This window comes from Xiphophorus couchianus, chromosome 21 (genome assembly GCF_001444195.1).
Source record: "Xiphophorus couchianus chromosome 21, X_couchianus-1.0, whole genome shotgun sequence".
Lineage (NCBI taxonomy): Eukaryota > Metazoa > Chordata > Actinopteri > Cyprinodontiformes > Poeciliidae > Xiphophorus > Xiphophorus couchianus.
In genome coordinates this window covers 238,639-257,787 of record NC_040248.1, presented here as the reverse complement: position 1 = coordinate 257,787, position 19,149 = coordinate 238,639, and the positions used below count along the sequence as shown (strand labels likewise).

The following is a 19,149-nucleotide window of genomic DNA, read 5'->3' as shown; positions in this document are numbered from 1 at the left end:
TCATTCAGTAAATCATGACCCTTTTAATACAAAGTTGACATTATTCAAAATGTCTTCATTATGACAACTTGACATTAACCAAGAATCATCATCTGTCATAATAGTAGTCATAATAATGTCATTAAGTGTTATTACACTGTCAAAAGCTTTAACAGTAAATAATATTTCCCCCTATCTGAAATAAAGCGGAACAAGTAGGACCAACAGTAAAGATTTCATTAAGCTTTATTATACTGTCAAATGATTTATTAACAGTCATTAATATTAACTCTTACATCAAGTGGAACAAGTAGCATCAGTTATAAAGACATCATTAGTGTCACGTGCTATATTAACATGTTATTAATGTTAAGTCTTACCTCAAGTGAAGTGGAAAACACTGAACTACTTATAACTACCATCAGAGATGTAGAACAAACTCTTTGTACATTGGAATAAAACAAAGGATAACTTCTTCAAACAGAGGGTTTAACTTCTGGTCAGTATATTGTAACTCTGAAATACTGATTGAAAAACTAAAACAGAATGAATTATTCTTTAACTGAAGGAAATCAGTTCTTTTAACAGTCCTAACATTTTTGCTCTGATCATGTCAGCCATCTCCTTGGTTATAGTCTAACGTTCTGATAACAGAGACCTTCTTCTAGTCTTCATGTCCAGGAAGCAGAACTTTGAAGGAAATGCTCAGAAATTATAGCTGTTCTTGTTATAGTTAATCATGGTGAATTCAAACTTGGTGAATCTCTTCAGGACATTCTCACAGTGGGTGGAGACTCAATCCACTGAGGTCACTTCAAAAACCAATAAACAAAAAACAATGTGATCTTAATTATATAATATATTATATATTAAATACCATTTTAAAAATGTCCCTTGCTGCACCCTGTCAGGGTGGTAGACTGGCAGACAAATGTCTAGTTACATGACTGGTTGTTATAAAGTGCAATACAATTATTTCTTAATACAATTAGCATAATGACTAGAGCTGAGCAAAATTATTCTGATCAAATATTTGTTTGGCAGAAATTCATACAGCCTGTTATTCAGATTGCATCATTTAATGTATAGTTTTAGGGTCTTTTCACTTAATGAGCATTTGAAATTATTTCCAATCAGATACTCTGGCTTATGGATGTTTGCAAGAAGTTTATTAAATAAATAGAATAAACACCAGTTTTTCATTTGACAACAATTAGTTCTCTAAAACGTAACTTGTTAACTGGTGGATGTTGATTCCTGCTCCCCCTTACCTGTCCCCCCTCACCTGGAGAAAATAGTAACACAAAAATGACTTACCTAATTTCCTTGGGGATATTTCATCTGCTTCTTCCTCTGGTGGCTGGTCCTCATCATCATCCTCCACACCTGTAGCTCGTCGTCATTAGCCGCCTTTGCCCCCCCCCCCATGTGTCCTTAGGCTGAAACGGGTCTTTATGTGGATAAAGTTGCCAAAGCAAACAACACAAGCACCATGTTGCATCAGCCAAGTTGCCTAATAATACACATAAAGGATAACTTTGACTAACATATTAGCTTTTAATTTGTCAGATTAAAATTAGAGGGAAAAAACTATGGAAGACCAAAACTGACATAAGAAATAAAAGCATAAATATATATTTAGTTTTTCCTTGTCCTTACACATACGTTTCTGTTAAGAAATATATATATTTTCTTTTTCATTTCCCCTAAACATGCGATCTTGTCAAGAAAAGTAGATATTTTGTTTTGTCTTTTCCTTATACAAGCCCTCCTTCTTTTGTCATGGCCTCCTCTCCTCTTTCTGCTTCTCCATGTCCGTCGTTATGTTAATGAGGAGATCTGCCCTCTCTGTCCAGCTCCTACTGTTGGCCCATAGAGCTGTGGAACCAACGTCACTGCGTCAGACGTTGTGGGACGTTGACGTGTCACGCAGTCACTCGGTTCCATCTTTACAGGCCACAGACCAAAACAAACTTTATCCCGGTGTTTTTATTGTGTAACCGACTGCAGTGAAGTTAGTTTCGAGTTGGATATTCCAATATCTGCCGAGCAAACGGCGTTTTGCTCAAGGTTGATCCGATTTATGAACGCTAATTTTGGCCAGCCGTTGTCAAGCTCCCTCCTCAAGTTCTCAGAGGTTCACTTAGACCAGGGGTCCCCACAGTGGGTCCTAGAGGGCCGGCATCCTGCATGTTTTAGTTCTCTCCCTGGTTTAACGCACCTGGATTAAATGATGGCTCGTTAGAGGCCTAAGAAGATCACTGACATGCTGAAAAGGTTGTTGGTGCCACCAGGGAGAGAACTAAAACGTCCAGGTTGCCGGCCCTCCAGGACCCACTTTGGGGCCCCCTGACTTAGAGACTGGCAACAAATGTCCAAACCAAACACTCCGGTCAGACAAATGTTAATAAATGCCTTCTGACCAACTGATACAAAAAGGTGGTAATTCATGTTTTTACATGAGACACACGACCCTCTATTAAAATGTCACGTCATATACAATAGTTTAAATAATTTTAATATTGAATAATATCATTCACACAGATTTTGACTCAATAGGTCAGCTCTAGAAGCTGCTGAAGAAAAATAGTAAATTTAAACAAAAATATCTAACAAAAATAAAAAAATGAGTTAAAATGCAATAAAAATGCGTGTATAAAACTCATATATACAGTTTAGTACAACAATTACGCACTGACTTCTAGTCAATGTGGCACACGTCATGGACGTTACTGAAAACATTATATAAAACCTATTTATCTGCCTTTAAAATATGTTTAATATTAAGGGCTAACCTTACAGTAATGGAGTTTAATAACTTTAGCTAACATTAACTTACAGCAAGGTAGCATTAGCTTGAATGGCTCATAGCTAACATTATAAAGAAAGAGAACATAGTCAATGTTATTTTCTCAAAGAAAATGTGAAGTTAATAAGAAACATACCTCAGACGTATTAGGTACGGAGCCCCTAAAGGGACATGGAGAGAAAAAAAAAAAGGAAAGAAATCCCGACTTATTATCTCGAGATCCCGACATCAGTACATAACGACCTAATCACAGTGATGGAGGACACCCACCCATGGGGTAGATATATAGATTTTTATTTCGAGCTTGGGCTTGAGTATAAACACATTAAATCAGTGCTTGACAGCAGACATGGATTTAGTATTAGTGAGAGACATCTGAAGAGAGTTTTCAGAGCGCGGGGACTCATTCGGCGCAAGTCCTTTTCCGACTTGGCAGTTTTGGTAGAATTCATTAATAACCAGCTACAGTCCTCTGGACAGCTTCACGGTTACCGATGGATGTACGCTAAATTGCATGTGCATGATATCCTCCTCTGGGACATCTCTGGACCGCAGAAAATGATATAAGTCGTCCTCCATAATCAATGTAGACACACTCCCCCACGTTTACCGCATAAAAACATGCCTTTCCCCCAAAAAAAAGTAACTCGCGATTTTTCAGAAATGTCGCGGGATCTCGAGATAATAAGTCGGGATAATAAGTCGGGATAATAAGTCGGGATCTCGAGATAATAAGTCGGGATCTCGAGATAATAAGTCGGGATAATAAGTCGGGATCTCGAGATAATAAGTCGGGATCTCGAGATAATAAGTCGGGATAATAAGTCGGGATCTCGAGATAATAAGTCGGGATCTCGAGATAATAAGTCGGGATAATAAGTCGGGATCTCGAGATAATAAGTCGGGATAATAAGTCGGGATCTCGAGATAATAAGTCGGGATCTCGGGATCTCGAGATTATAAGTCGGGATCTCGAGATAATAAGTCGGGATCTCGAGATAATAAGTCGGGATCTCGAGATAATAAGTCGGGATTTCTTTCCTTTTTTTTTCCTCTCCATGTCCCCTTAGGGGCTCCGTAATTAGGTGTCAGACTTCGGTTATAACTTGTGTTAGTTTGGCCCCACAAGATGGAAGATTTCTTCTTCACCAACACACTGCACGCCTGTTGGTGCACTGCTGCCTCCCACTGGTGGAGATGGTGTACTGCACTACTTAGAACAGCCTGAAATAATGTTTCAAATGCAAAGTTCATGAGTGCTTTGCAGACATCTTGCTGTAAAACTTCAGATCAATTAGAAATTTAAACAGCATGGCAGAGCAATATAATATTACCAGATAAAGCTACATAATTTTTAAAGTTTAATCGGTAACACTTTTATAACAAATGTATGTCAGATCATGATTTCTTGGTTTATGTCAAATTGCCATAACAAGGACTTTTTGAATAATGTCAACTTTGTATTAAAAGTGTCATGATTTGCCAAATGACACTTTATGACAACAGTCATAAATATTCATGAAGACTTCCTCATGTTTATGACAGTGTCATGACAGTCTTATTCACAACCCGTCAAATAAAGTCTTGCCAAAAATGATATCCTCGGCCTTCTCCCAGTGCTACCTAGAAACAACCAATCAGGGGCAGGAGGCGGGTTTTAGTGCTGTCAATCAGAATCTCATGTGGCTGCTCCCTCCCCTAGCTGTGTGCTATGCTGCAGCTAGCATAGCCAGTTGTGAATACTCAGCAGATAAATTATTTTCCTGTAACAATAAGTTGTTTCTCCACCATTAGCATTTTTCACAGATTATCTGTCTCATAACAAACCGTCACGACAAGGTGCCAGCTTTAACAGATATGGAGAAAACATTTTTTATTAAAGTTATAAACTGCAGTTTGAATAAAATGCAGCTACATAACATTTTATGAGAAGTCTGGATTGCTTCATGTATATTTTGCATGTTGCCTATGTTGCTGGTGGAGAGAAACATTTCAGTAATCTACGTGTAATAAGAAAATGAAGCAACCTATTTGCATACTGTATGTGGGCTGTTGCATGTAAAATTCACTAGTAGTAAATATTGTCTAGTATCAGTATTGGACCAATGAAAACAAGACCATTAAAATTGTGACACTTTTGATGAGTCTGATTGACTCAAGAAACTGTAAGAGCTGCTGCTGGGGGCCAATTTAATTTTTTGTCATGGGGCCCAAGATTCCTGGCGGCACCCCTGGTTGCCATGGTTACATTGGTTGTCTAGAGTGACGACCTTCAGTCCTCAGGTCGTCCAGCTGCAGCGAAGGACTAGATGGCATCTAAGATCAGAAGACTGGAGCTGATGTCAGTAATCCCTAAAAACAATAACTGTGGTAGTGAACACCACTAAAGCACAACACAAGCATAGAGGAATCCAAAACATAAACCCAGTTATATACACAGAACTGCCGCTAACTTTCAAAAGGAATGTGAATGTTTTCCAAAAGCCCCAGATTTTCTCACTAACTGGCAGCACAGAATGATTTTATCCTCCAGCTATTTGAGGGGAAAATGTCCGAGTGCAGTTTGTCCTCAACGGAGAAAAGATGAAGAATGATTTGTGTGTCAGTGTGGTGAGACGGAGCGCGCACCGTCAGCGTCCTACCAGACCCGGATGGACAGATTGGCAGGTTCTTCTGGATCCCAGACGGATTTCAGAAACCCTGAAAGGTTCACTTGGACAACTGCATTCAGTTCAGTTCAGACAAACCTCATGGCTCCAAGCTGAGCTAGTTCAGATTTAAATCATATTGTGAGTCTCAACGTGCATAAAGAACAGAAATGGACGAACTGGTTGTTTGGGAGTTCAGCTTTGTCTCCAGCTGTCGCCTCACACCTGATGGGGAAATCTGGAGCAGGCCTGCAGTACCATCCAGACCATTCTAACCAATGGTCCTCCACCTGTCTCTGTCCTCCACCTGTCCTCCACCTGTCCCTGTCCTCCACCTGTCCTCTACCTGTCCATGCCTTGGTACTGCATCCAGAGCAGTAAAGGGCTGCAGGGCAGATTTTCCTCTGGGTTTCACCACAAATTGTTCCAAGCTTCTGGAGTGAAACTCTAGTGCTGCATGACGTTGTGGGATTCAGAACCAGAACATCTCCAGAGCTTACCTTCAAGTCCAGACGAGTCCAAAAGGAGGAGAACCTTCTGCTTCAGTTGTAGGAACTGAAACTTTTGTCTCCATTGTTGCTCAGAACCTTCTGAGATGTTCTGGCCCATTTAACCAAAGACACTACTGGACCTCACAGAACCACTGCTGAAACCGAGGTCCACTTTAGAAAACGACTGGGTTCTTGCAAGGTTCTGGTTGTAACCAGAAATCCGGAACCAAGGAGCCGAACAGCTGCAACATGTTCTGTAGCCGGTACAAGCCCTGACCTGTGACCTTTCAGAAACAGGACGGAAACCACCGCCTGAAGAGCGCACGCACACACACACGCACACACACACACACACACACACAGTGGGCCACAAACAGACAGGGAGAGGTTCTGCCAGCACTCATTAGTTCCATTCTTTGCTCTGTTTTCGTTTCTCCTGTCTTTGTTCCTCGCTGTCACTTATGTCTGTGTGTGTGTGTGTGTGTGTGTGTGTGTGTGTGTGTGTTGCTCACCTCAGTTTGATGGATGTCTGAAGCTGTTAGACGGCTGTCACACACATTCTTATGTCTCCCGGCGTTTTAATGAGCGACTCAGGAACCTGCTGTGGATCAAAGTGGCAGACGTTCACACAGACAGAGTCTGACAGTACAAACGTTTGTGTGTGTGTGTGTGTGTGTGTGTGTGTGTGTGGAGGAATTTAAATGTTTGTTTCCTCTTCCAGAACCTGGATTGGTCTGAATTTCTAAGTCTTTGTTCCCTCACAGCCTCTGTCTGTAATTGGACTTAATCATGTGTTTTGTCCATGGAGGCGGACGGCGAGCAGCGAATCAAACGCACCCTCTGCATTATTCATGTCCTTCATAGCTGCAGTGATGTGTAACAAACTGTCTCTGTTCCTACAGAGCTTCTTCGAGGGACAGTCTGCTCCCTGGGACTCAGCCAAGAAGGACGAGAACCGCATGAAGAACCGATACGGGAACATCATCGCCTGTAAGAACCGGGTCTGGGCTGGAGGACGGGGCCGACCGACCCACATGGGGCCCGGTACCGCTCCCCGAATGTCCTGGTAGTTTGTCGAAGCCGTCCAGAGGGTGGGATCCAGTTGGAGATCAGACCGGCTTATCAGTTAGAAATGCACATTGTGTCTCTGTCCTTCACCTGTCCTCCACCTGTCTCTGTCCTTCACCTGTCCTCCACCTGTCTCTGTGCTCCACCTGTGCTCCACCTGTCTCTGTCCTTCACCTGTCCTCCACCTGTCTCTGTCCTTCACCTGTCCTCCACCTGTCTCTGTGCTCCACCTGTCCTCCACCTGTCTCTGTCCTTCACCTGTCCTCCACCTGTCTCTGTGCTCCACCTGTCTCTGTCCTTCACCTGTCCTCCACCTGTCTCTGTCCTTCACCTGTCCTCCACCTGTCTCTGTGCTCCACCTGTCCTCCACCTGTCTCTGTCCTTCACCTGTCCTCCACCTGTCTCTGTCCTTCACCTGTCCTCCACCTGTCTCTGTGCTCCACCTGTCCTCCACCTGTCTCTGTCCTTCACCTGTCCTCCACCTGTCTCTGTGCTCCACCTGTCTCTGTCCTTCACCTGTCCTCCACCTGTCTCTGTCCTTCACCTGTCCTCCACCTGTCTCTGTGCTCCACCTGTCCTCCACCTGTCTCTGTCCTTCACCTGTCCTCCACCTGTCTCTGTGCTCCACCTGTCCTCCACCTGTCTCTGTCCTTCACCTGTCCTCCACCTGTCTCTGTGCTCCACCTGTCTCTGTCCTTCACCTGTCCTCCACCTGTCTCTGTCCTTCACCTGTCCTCCACCTGTCTCTGTGCTCCACCTGTCCTCCACCTGTCTCTGTCCTTCACCTGTCCTCCACCTGTCTCTGTCCTCCACCTGTGCTCCACCTGTCTCTGTCCTCCACCTGTCTCTGTCCTCCACCTGTCTCTGTGCTCCACCTGTCCTTCACCTGTCTCTGTCCTTCACCTGTCTCTGTGCTCCACCTGTCCTCCACCTGTCTCTGTCCTTTACCTGTCCTCCACCTGTCTCTGTCCTTCACCTGTCCTCCACCTGTCTCTGTGCTCCACCTGTCCTCCACCTGTCTCTGTCCTTCACCTGTCCTCCACCTGTCTCTGTGCTCCACCTGTCTCTGTCCTTCACCTGTCCTCCACCTGTCTCTGTCCTTCACCTGTCTCTGTCCTTCACCTGTCCTCCACCTGTCTCTGTCCTCCACCTGTCTCTGTCCTTCACCTGTCCTCCACCTGTCTCTGTCCTTCACCTGTCCTCCACCTGTCTCTGTCCTCCACCTGTGCTCCACCTGTCTCTGTCCTTCACCTGTCCTCCACCTGTCTCTGTGCTCCACCTGTCCTCCACCTGTCTCTGTCCTTCACCTGTCCTCCACCTGTCTCTGTGCTCCACCTGTCTCTGTCCTTCACCTGTCCTTCACCTGTCTCTGTCCTTCACCTGTCCTCCACCTGTCTCTGTCCTCCACCTGTCTCTGTCCTTCACCTGTCCTCCACCTGTCTCTGTCCTTCACCTGTCCTCCACCTGTCTCTGTCCTCCACCTGTGCTCCACCTGTCTCTGTCCTTCACCTGTCCTCCACCTGTCTCTGTGCTCCACCTGTCCTCCACCTGTCTCTGTCCTTCACCTGTCCTCCACCTGTCTCTGTGCTCCACCTGTCTCTGTCCTTCACCTGTCCTCCACCTGTCTCTGTCCTTCACCTGTCCTCCACCTGTCTCTGTCCTCCACCTGTCCTCCACCTGTCTCTGTGCTCCACCTGTCCTCCACCTGTCTCTGTCCTCCACCTGTGCTCCACCTGTCTCTGTCCTCCACCTGTCTCTGTGCTCCACCTGTCCTTCACCTGTCTCTGTCCTTCACCTGTCTCTGTGCTCCACCTGTCCTCCACCTGTCTCTGTCCTTTACCTGTCCTCCACCTGTCTCTGTCCTTCACCTGTCCTCCACCTGTCTCTGTCCTTCACCTGTCCTCCACCTGTCTCTGTCCTCCACCTGTGCTCCACCTGTCTCTGTCCTTCACCTGTCCTCCACCTGTCTCTGTCCTCCACCTGTGCTCCACCTGTCTCTGTCCTCCACCTGTCTCTGTCCTCCACCTGTCTCTGTCCTTCACCTGTCCTCCACCTGTCTCTGTCCTTCACCTGTCCTCCACCTGTCTCTGTCCTTCACCTGTCCTCCACCTGTCTCTGTCCTCCACCTGTCTCTGTCCTTTACCTGTCCTCCACCTGTCTCTGTCCTTCACCTGTCCTCCACCTGTCTCTGTCCTTCACCTGTCCTCCACCTGTCTCTGTCCTTCACCTGTCCTCCACCTGTCTCTGTCCTCCACCTGTGCTCCACCTGTCTCTGTCCTCCACCTGTCTCTGTCCTCCACCTGTCTCTGTGCTCCACCTGTCCTTCACCTGTCTCTGTCCTCCACCTGTCTCTGTGCTCCACCTGTCCTCCACCTGTCTCTGTCCTTTACCTGTCCTCCACCTGTCTCTGTCCTTCACCTGTCCTCCACCTGTCTCTGTCCTTCACCTGTCCTCCACCTGTCTCTGTCCTCCACCTGTGCTCCACCTGTCTCTGTCCTCCACCTGTCTCTGTCCTTCACCTGTCCTCCACTTGTCTCTGTGCTCCACCTGTCCTTCACCTGTCTCTGTCCTTCACCTGTCTCTGTGCTCTACCTGTCTCTGTCCTTCACCTGTCTCTGTGCTCTACCTGTCTCTGTCCTTCACCTGTCTCTGTGCTCCACCTGTCTTCCACCTGTCTCTGTCCTTCACCTGTCCTCCACCTGTCTCTGTCCTTCACCTGTCCTCCACCTGTCTCTGTCCTTCACCTGTCCCTGTCCTCCACCTGTCTCTGTCCTCCACCTGTCCTCCACCTGTCCCTGTCCTCCACCTGTCTCTGTCCTCCACCTGTCCTCCACCTGGCCGATCTGCTCCTGGTTTTCCTGACTCTCTCTAACGAACTGAATCAGATGTAATTAAAAACTTGTGTTGTTTTTACATTCAGCTGAATCTAATTAAGAGATTATTAATATGTTCATAGATCTTTAATCCACTGGAAGCTAATTAGCTCTGATTGTGTTGAGCTCCACAGTGACAATGAGCACAACAGCTAACGCTCCCTGCTGTGTGTGTGTGTGTGTGTGTGTGTTAGACGATCACTCCCGTGTGCGTCTGCAGCCTCAGGATGGAGACGGCGGCTCAGACTACATCAACGCTAACTATGTGGATGTGAGTACCAAGGTTTCCTCCTGCTGAAATGTTCTAGAACCCGACCGAGCTCAGAACCTCCAGTAACCATCTGAAGGTTCTGAGCTTTCATGAAACGTTCCTGAAATGTTTCCTCCTCCTTTTTCCTCAGGGTTACCACAGACCCAACCACTACATCGCTACACAAGGTGAGACACTTATCCTTTTCCTCCAGATCACGTCCAACAGCTTCTGGAGACACTGCAGTTACCTGCTCTACCCACAGGGGGCGCCACACCAGCAGAGCTTTAGCATAAACCCACAGACTCGGCTCTGCAGGTAGAAATCAAAACCAGCAGCTTCACTAGTCGTGTTTTCAGCAACGCTTTTCTTTCAAAGTATCGCCTTACAAAAAGTTGATGGAAATTTCCAAAATTCCAAATAATTTATTTAATCTTGCAAGAAATGTTTTTATGCTCGCTTGAGGTGATTTTTGTTTTTTCCATAAAATAGTTAATGTGCTAAAGGGAAGATGAAAACACATTTGTTCCCTACAACAAGTTCTGATGTAGGGAACGCTGCCATCTACTGATGGGTCTGTGCCTTACCAGAGGAACCAAGATGGAGTCCAGGGTGGAGGACAATGCTAGCTAGCAACCGCTACTTCCTGTTTACCAGAGTAAACAGGAAGATGATGTCACGCTTTACACAGCCTGGTCGATTTGCTCCAAACCAGCCAATCGAAACACAACTAATTCACATTTACTCTTTTAAGCTAATGCTAAGTTAAGTTAGCTCTGAGTTAAGTTAGTATAGGAGAAGCCCTCGTTAATGGGAGGCAGATAACTGGTTCCACCATGGCAACAGGAGGACCAGAAGCCTGACAGTGCATATTCAGATAGAAATGTGTGTGTGTGTGTGTGTGTGTGTGTGTTCAGGGCCCATGCAGGAGACGGTGTACGACTTCTGGAGGATGGTGTGGCAGGAGAACTCGGCGGCTCTGGTGATGGTGACCAACCTGGTGGAAGTGGGCCGGGTGAGTCTGCTGCTGTTTTTCTGCGTCATGATGTTTGGGACTTCATTTCCCAGAATGCCTCTGTCCCTCCGTGCTGTGGGCTCCAGAACCTCTCAGCAGATTGTTGTCATGTTGGATGCAGCGGGAGGTTCTGAAGCGCCGGCGCCGCTCAGTCGGGAATGAAGCTGCTCATTTCCTCCTGAAACTGGAGGGTTTGACCTGAGAGCAGAACCCCTAACCTGGAGGCGCCGCCCGCTCTCATTACCCACAATGCACCAGGGACCCGCCTGGCTGAACTGCCAGAGCTGCACAGAGGGATTCTGGGAGATTTCAGGCTGATTATCTGACCTGTCGTTCCTCGGCACACACACACACACACACACACACACACCCACAGCCCCCCCACACACACACATCATTGATTGTTCTGTTTCTGCTCACCTGGCTGGTTGTCGTGGTGACACAGAGACTGTAGTCTAATAGTGAGGGGCGGAGCCTCCATCAGCTGTGTGTCAATCAGTTAATGACGGCGTGTGTGTGTGTGTGTGTGTGTGCGCAGGTGAAGTGCTGTAAGTACTGGCCTGATGACACTGAGATTTATGGCGACATGAAAGTGACGCTGATCGAGACGCAGCTGCTGTCTGAGTATGTGATCCGGACCTTCGCCGTGGAGAAGGTGGGTGATGATGATGATGATGATGATGAAGGTGAAGCTGTGACCCTCTGTCTTCATGATAACCCCTTCTGCCCCCAGAGGGGCGTGGCTGAGATCAGGGAGATCCGTCAGTTCCACTTCACCGGCTGGCCGGACCACGGCGTCCCGCTGCACGCCACCGGCCTGCTGGGCTTCATCCGCTGCGTCAAGGCCAAGACTCCGCCCACCGCCGGCCCCACCGTGGTCCACTGCAGGTCAGACTCCGGCCCCGTGCTCGGCCCCCTGTCGCCGCTGCCGCCGCTCACCAGGTGTGTGTATGTGTGTGTGTGTGTGTGTCAGCGCGGGCGCGGGCCGGACCGGCTGCTTCATGGTGATCGACATCATGCTGGACATGGCGGAGAGAGAAGGCGTCGTCGACATCTACAACTGTGTCAGAGAGCTGAGGGCGCGAAGGGTCAACATGGTGCAGACCGAGGTACACACACACACACACACACACAGAGAGACAGAGACCGTGGAAGAACCACATTTCTGGTTCTGGTTCTGTTGGACCTCAGTGCTGATCATGTTACTGAAACAACTGGAGAGCTGGTCAGACTCTGTGGTCCAGTTCTGGACTGGTTCCAGTCTGACATAAAGAACTGGGATTTCTTTGTTTCAATAGGAAACTTCTCAGAGAGGTCAGAGGTCACATGTGGGGTTCCCCAAGGCTCCGTTCTAGAACCCATTTGATTCAATATCTATATTCTCCCACTGGCTCAGGCTATAGCAGGAAATAAGATCAGTTACCATGACGACGCAGATGATACACAGCTCTACATTATGATGTCACCAGGTGACCTTTGACCCCATCCAAGCACTGAAAACAGATAAATGTGTGGATGAGACAAAACTTTCTGAAACTGGAGTTATTGTAGAGGAACATCTAGAGCTGTAGATCTGGAGTAACAGATCTAGAGTTACAGATCTAGAGTCAGCACACAGGTTCTGTAAGGACACTGGGTGGGGACCCAGAAATTCAACCACACACAAGAGTTGCAAAGGAAAAAGGTTTAATTAAATTTTCTGCTATTGGTGCGGCTCAGGATGTGGTCATCCAACACAGCACTGAGAAGAGAGGAGAGAAGGCTGGTGATGCACTGATAGGGGAGGGGTAACTTTGAAATGTTCGGCTTAACTGACCTGTAGTGCAATGGACGGGTGGAGCAGAGAATCCAGGAAGAGACAAAGACGGTTATCCAGGCAGAGGTCATACACAGGAGATCGGAGGGAGCAAACTTAGCTTGAGGGGCAGGCAATAGTTGATGGTCGTGGGGCGAAGCTTGGGTCAGGGTCCAGAAATCCAGAACAGTAGGTATCCGAGAAGGGCTTGGCAGGAGGGGTCAATCCCTGGGCAGAAAAGGGTCGAAGAAACACTGAAGGCTTATAAGGAAACGCTGGATCACTACTGGCTCGTGGCTGTCGATAATCTGGCAAGGAGGCTGAGAGGAGTTTAAGTAGGGCAGGGACCAGGTGGAACAGGCGCGGCAGGTGAACTGAATGAGTGTTAACGCACAGCATGGACAGGACAGAACATGGATCATGACAGGTTCAGTTGTTCCATCTGTAAACTAGAGATCAGGCTGACCTCTGACCTCTGCCCTGCCCCTCCAGAGCCACATAAAGCCGGTTCCACAGTGGTTCTTTTCCCAGCTGCAGAACATTTCCAGAACCAGAGACTAAAGTCTCGGATCAGAGAAACTCATCCAGACTTTAGTTTCTCTTTAGTGGCTTTGATTCCTGCAGCAGCGTCTTCACAGGTCTGATTGACAACGCAACGGCCCAGAACGCTGCTGCTGGAGTTCTGACTAGAACCAGGAGGATAGAGACACCACCCGGCTCTACATTAACCAGTTCTACACCACCCGGTTCTCCTGACTCTAGGTTCTGGTTTTGCTCTGCATCAGAACCAGAACCAAACATGGAGAAGCAGCTTTCAGCTTCTATGCACCACAAATCTAGAACAAACTTCCAGAAAATTGAAAAACAGCTGAAAGCCTGAGCTCCTTTCAGGTTTGCTATTGATTAATAATAAATGGAACGCTGATCAATATTTCAGAATCAATATATTGATTTATATTGATGACGATTTTCATGTTCAGAATCAGCAAAATGTGAAATGTTTTTTCATAATTCTGACGTTGGACTGCCTTGTTGCCCTGGGCTCTGACCTTTGACCTCTACCTCACCATCCTCCTCTTCCTCACTCTGAGCTCAATGAGGAAGACAAAGCTCCTCAGGTTGCTTCGTTTCCTGACGTCCTCCAGCTGACAGGAAGTGACAGCAGCATAACGTCCCGCCCTTCCTCCAACTTTTAATGTCACTTTTCCTCCTCCTCTTCCTCCTGTGGACATAAATCACGGCTGACGTGACATTTCCCCGTCCTGCTGTCTGTCGCCATGACGCCGTCCGTCCCTCTGTGTCCACAGGAGCAGTACGTCTTCATCCATGACGCCATCTTGGAGGCGTGTCTCTGCGGAAACACCGCCGTTCCGGCCAATCAGCTGCGTTCGCTGTACTACGAGATGAACCGATTGGACCCCCAGACCAACTCCTGCCAGATCAAGGAGGAGTTCAGGGTACGGCCAGCAGGGGGGGTGCCAGCCGGAACTGATTAGGACTGGAGGATCATGGGAAAAATCACACCAAAGAAATAAAGAATATATTCCTAAAAAATCCAGATTAAAACACATTTATGTAATGGATATTAATTATTGATAACTTCATCTATTATTATTATTATTATTATTATTATTATTATTATTATTAATAAATAAAATGACATTATGGCCAACTAGGCCTGTCAGGATAGCAAATTTTGCTGAGCGATTAATTGTCTCAAAAAATTATTGCGATAAACGATAATATTGTCTGAAGACCTTTTTACACTGATTTAATGGAAATGATGTAATAATGTATGCGATTTCCTGCCAAAGATAGATACACTTTATTTTCAAAAGAATATTTAACACTGCAGCTGATAAATAAAATAAACAAAACAACCAAAAACAAAAATAAAATGGATTCTCAGTCTCCATTAACAAAAAACTCACTTGGAAAAAAAACAACTAAACAACATAAAGCCAAAGTGGAAATAAATACTGCATTCAACCAAAAGAGTGCAGATTATGAAGTCTGTATATTATGTTGCCCTTCAGTAATAATTAGATTTAAATAGAGAAGATGGGCACATCGACTACCTGATGCAATAGTTCACACTACATGATTTTTTGCTCCTATTTTTCCCCATACAACAATCTTAAAACGTTGGTCTTTCTAAGATTGTGTGGTGTGTTACGGTAGATCGTCGTTGCTGCTCCGATCTAAATCAGGGTTTTCCCCGACTGGGAGCTTAACGCAGCCTGTTGAATGTGACAGGTAGCCAATCAGAAAGCGAGGATTCTCCTCGTGTTTTCTGAGGGGAAATTATGGAGGGGAATCCCAAACAGCTGACACGGAGCAACCCGAAGTCCAGCGGACATTGGAGATGATATGTGGAAACAACATTAATGTTTATTCAACATGCAAAGAATATAGAAATGACAAGAGGAGGAGTTGGAGCTAAATTACTACTGCAGTTGATAAACCCGGTAACTTTTCAGCTGTTCTTCGTTAACGTGACATAAACAGGTTATAATGATTTTCATTCAGTCAGGACTTTACGCTGACTCTAGCCACATGCATTGCAGGTAGATTGTAGTAAAGCATTGATTAATGCCTGGTTTTAAAATTAGTTCACTGGACTTGTAGCCATTATTTTGTGCCCATTGTTGGACACCACACGGCAGGAACGAACCCGATGGAACCGTTATAACTAGGATTTCTGTCGGCTAATGTTTGGTCTGTCAGGGTTTAAAAATGGGCCGACAGTCGGCCGACAGCTCTAAGATCGTGTCGTCTGCGCTGGACTTTACACTAAGGAAATGAGGTCAGAGGTCAGTGGAGAGCACCGGAGTTGAGCCTTTTTTCATTTGGTGTCATCAACAGAAAGAGAAAAAGGCCGAAAGAGACGATAATTCAGATGTACGATTAATTGATTTATCGTTTATCGCGACAGGCCTATGGCCAACCTGATTATGTCCAACATCAGATATTGGACATAACCAGTCCAATACCTGGTTATATTACTTAATATACTTAATATTGTAAATACCAAATGTTAAGAATTAAACATAAAAACAAATTTGAATTAAAAATTATATTTTTCATTAGTAAATAATATTTTTAGTAAAAATTCCTTTATTTGTTTTAAAAGTTCAGATTACAGCAATCTACTATTCATTATTATTGTTGTTATCAATACTAATAATAACAATAATAAATTATGTTAAAATTAAGTAAATCTTAAAGTTTTTCTCTGTTGATCCAGAAAGTCCAGAATATTTTACTTTCAGTCCGTTTCATGTTTTCTCTCCAACCTTCTCATTCAACATGGCTTCCGTCTGCACGCGCTCAGACCCTCAACATGGTGACGCCCACCCTGCGCGTGGAGGACTGCAGCATCGCGCTGTTGCCTAGGAACCACGAGAAGAACCGCTGCATGGACGTTCTGCCGCCGGACCGCTGCCTGCCCTTCCTCATCACCATCGACGGCGAGAGCTCCAACTACATCAACGCCGCGCTCATGGACGTACGTCACGCTACGCTACTGCTAACACTAGCGGGGTTCTGCCGTGTGACCTCACTTCCTGCGTCGGTGTGTTGCAGAGCTACAAGCAGCCGTCGGCCTTCATCGTTACCCAGCATCCTTTGCCCAACACGGTGAAGGACTTCTGGCGCCTGGTTCTAGACTACCACTGCACGTCCATCGTGATGCTGAACGACGTGGACCCCGCCCAGGTGAGGTCAAAGGTCAGTGGTGAGCAGTGAGCCGTGCGGTCCGGCGGCTGATGGACGTCTCTGTCTCAGCTGTGTCCCCAGTACTGGCCGGAGAACGGCGTCCACCGCCTCGGCTCGCTGCAGGTGGAGTTCGTCTCCGCGGACCTGGAGGAGGACGTCATCAGCCGCATCTTCAGGATCTACAACACCGCCAGGGTGCGTTTGATCTTCACACCTTCCACTCCCGGGTCTGGAGCCTACAGTCTCCCAGCTGCCCTGAACGCCTCATAGGCTTCTGTTTTCCTTTTTAAAACACCTTCCTGCTAACTTCCTGCTAACTTCCTGCTAACTTCCTGCTAACTTTATCAGAACGTCCTTCCTTTGATCCAGCTCTCCACCCACCTCTCAGGGTGCGTTTGATTTAAAGCCTGTCCCCCTCCAGCCGCAGGACGGGTACCGCATGGTGCAGCAGTTCCAGTTCCTGGGTTGGCCCATGTACCGGGACACGCCCGTCTCCAAGCGCTCCTTCCTGAAGCTCGTCCACCAGGTGGACAAATGGCAGGACGAGTACGACGGCGGCGAGGGACGCACCGTCGTCCACTGCCTGTGAGGCTGCACACAGTACTACACAGTACTACTACACAGTACTACTACACAGTACTACTACACGGTACTACTACACAGTACTACTCACAGTACTACTACACAGTACTACTCACAGTACTACTACACAGTACTACTACACAGTACTACTACACAGTACTACTACACAGTACTACTCACAGTACTACTACACAGTACTACACAGTACTACTACACAGTACTACTACACGGTACTACTACACAGTACTACTACACAGTACTACTCACAGTACTACTACACAGTACTACACAGTACTACTACACAGTACTACTACACAGTACTACTACACGGTACTACTACACAGTACTACTACACAGTACTACTACACAGTACTACTCACAGTACTACTACACAGTACTACTACACAGTACTACTACACAGTACTACTCACAGTACTACTACACAGTACTACTACACGGTACTACTACACGGTACTACTCACAGTACTACTACACGGTACTACTACACGGTACTACTCACAGTACTACTACACGGTACTACTACACGGTACTACTCACAGTACTACTACACGGTACTACTACACGGTACTACTCACAGTACTACTACACGGTACTACTACTACACACTACTACACAGTAGTATAGTACTACTAGCTGAGGTTCCCAGGTATTTGCAGAAAGCCAGGCCAGGCCAGGCCAGGTCAGGCCAGGTCAGGTCAGGTCAGGCCAGGTCAGGTCAGGTCAGGCGTCTCGGTCATACAGGATACATGAGATCCAAACCTTAACTGGTTTATTTGTCTTGATGCTCAGAGTTGCCAACAGTCTGTAATAGCAGCGACATTCCTGCCACTTTTGGATTATGGAGACATTTTATATATGAATGCTTCGACCAAATGTCTTCAATCATTAAATACTGTGTATCATTGCTCTTTAAGGTTTATAACCGGTAGTAGACGTCTGACACATCATTGTGATTTGTACGCAAAAGCTGATTGGTTCCTTTAAGTGAACGGAGAAACAATCATTTAATGATCCTGATGTATAAATCTTTACTCGGTCCAACCCCAGCATATTTATCCACTCTCCTACATAGAACTGTCGGTTCTCTTCGCTCCAGTAACATTATTGTTCTGCATGTTCCACGTTTCGAACTGAAACAGTGAAACAGGCATTCAGTGTTTTTACCCCACAGCCTGGAATCAGCTGCAGTCTGAACTTAACATGTCGGAAATGATTTGACTGGACTTATTTTGATCAGTTCTTAAAGATAGGCAACAAGATTCTATGAAACAGTGTCATTGTTTTTAAATTGTTTTTATTGTTTTATACTTGTGCATATGTATTAATTGTTTCTATCTTGTAACCAGGTTGCTATGTATCGCAAATTTCTGTTCAGGTCCCTCTTGAAAATGGGATCTAGATCTCAGCGGGGTTTACCTGGTTAAATAAAGGAATATATATATATATAATAACAAATAAATTGCCATTAGGCTAATATATTACAGCAATAGAGGTTCAACTAATACAAACTCAAACAAAAATATCTAATAAGAAATAAACTCAGCCATCCACATGTGCATGTAAATCCACAACATACACAAATAACTCAGTTCACGTAAAGGTTACATCATTAGGCAGAAAAACCACCAACAGACTAACAGAAGAGGCTCTGTGGCGCCATCATGTGGCAGATAAAATCCCTACACAATGGCAGCAGCTGGCAGCGCCTGCCTTCATCACTGTATCTGCTGCAATAACTCAGCAATGACAGATGCAGGTAAACCTACGGAGGCTGAGCAGGTTCTCTGAGTTCCCGCCCTCCTGCAGTTTACACAAATAACAAACTGAATCTAGAATAAACAAACAGCTAAATGCCATAAACTTACTTTGTGTCATCAACTTAACAGTCGGAACATCACTTC

The 19,149-nt window shown here is 46.0% G+C and overlaps 1 protein-coding gene across 6 annotated transcripts in view; it reads left to right on the top strand.

Annotated features, from left to right (window-relative positions):
* LOC114136594 (receptor-type tyrosine-protein phosphatase mu-like) overlaps positions 1 to 19,149 on the top strand; it is a 91,201-nt gene that overhangs the window by 67,696 nt on the left and 4,356 nt on the right. For all 6 annotated transcript variants that reach the window (XM_028004652.1, XM_028004648.1, XM_028004647.1 and 3 more), the window contains 12 exons: positions 6,830 to 6,917; positions 10,063 to 10,139; positions 10,270 to 10,306; positions 11,036 to 11,133; positions 11,672 to 11,788; positions 11,867 to 12,021; positions 12,107 to 12,242; positions 14,236 to 14,385; positions 16,263 to 16,436; positions 16,514 to 16,645; positions 16,715 to 16,840; positions 17,067 to 17,230. In XM_028004652.1, the coding sequence (XP_027860453.1) occupies positions 6,830 to 6,917; positions 10,063 to 10,139; positions 10,270 to 10,306; positions 11,036 to 11,133; positions 11,672 to 11,788; positions 11,867 to 12,021; positions 12,107 to 12,242; positions 14,236 to 14,385; positions 16,263 to 16,436; positions 16,514 to 16,645; positions 16,715 to 16,840; positions 17,067 to 17,230 (1,454 nt within the window). The remainder of the gene's footprint in view (positions 1 to 6,829; positions 6,918 to 10,062; positions 10,140 to 10,269; positions 10,307 to 11,035; positions 11,134 to 11,671; positions 11,789 to 11,866; positions 12,022 to 12,106; positions 12,243 to 14,235; positions 14,386 to 16,262; positions 16,437 to 16,513; positions 16,646 to 16,714; positions 16,841 to 17,066; positions 17,231 to 19,149) is intronic.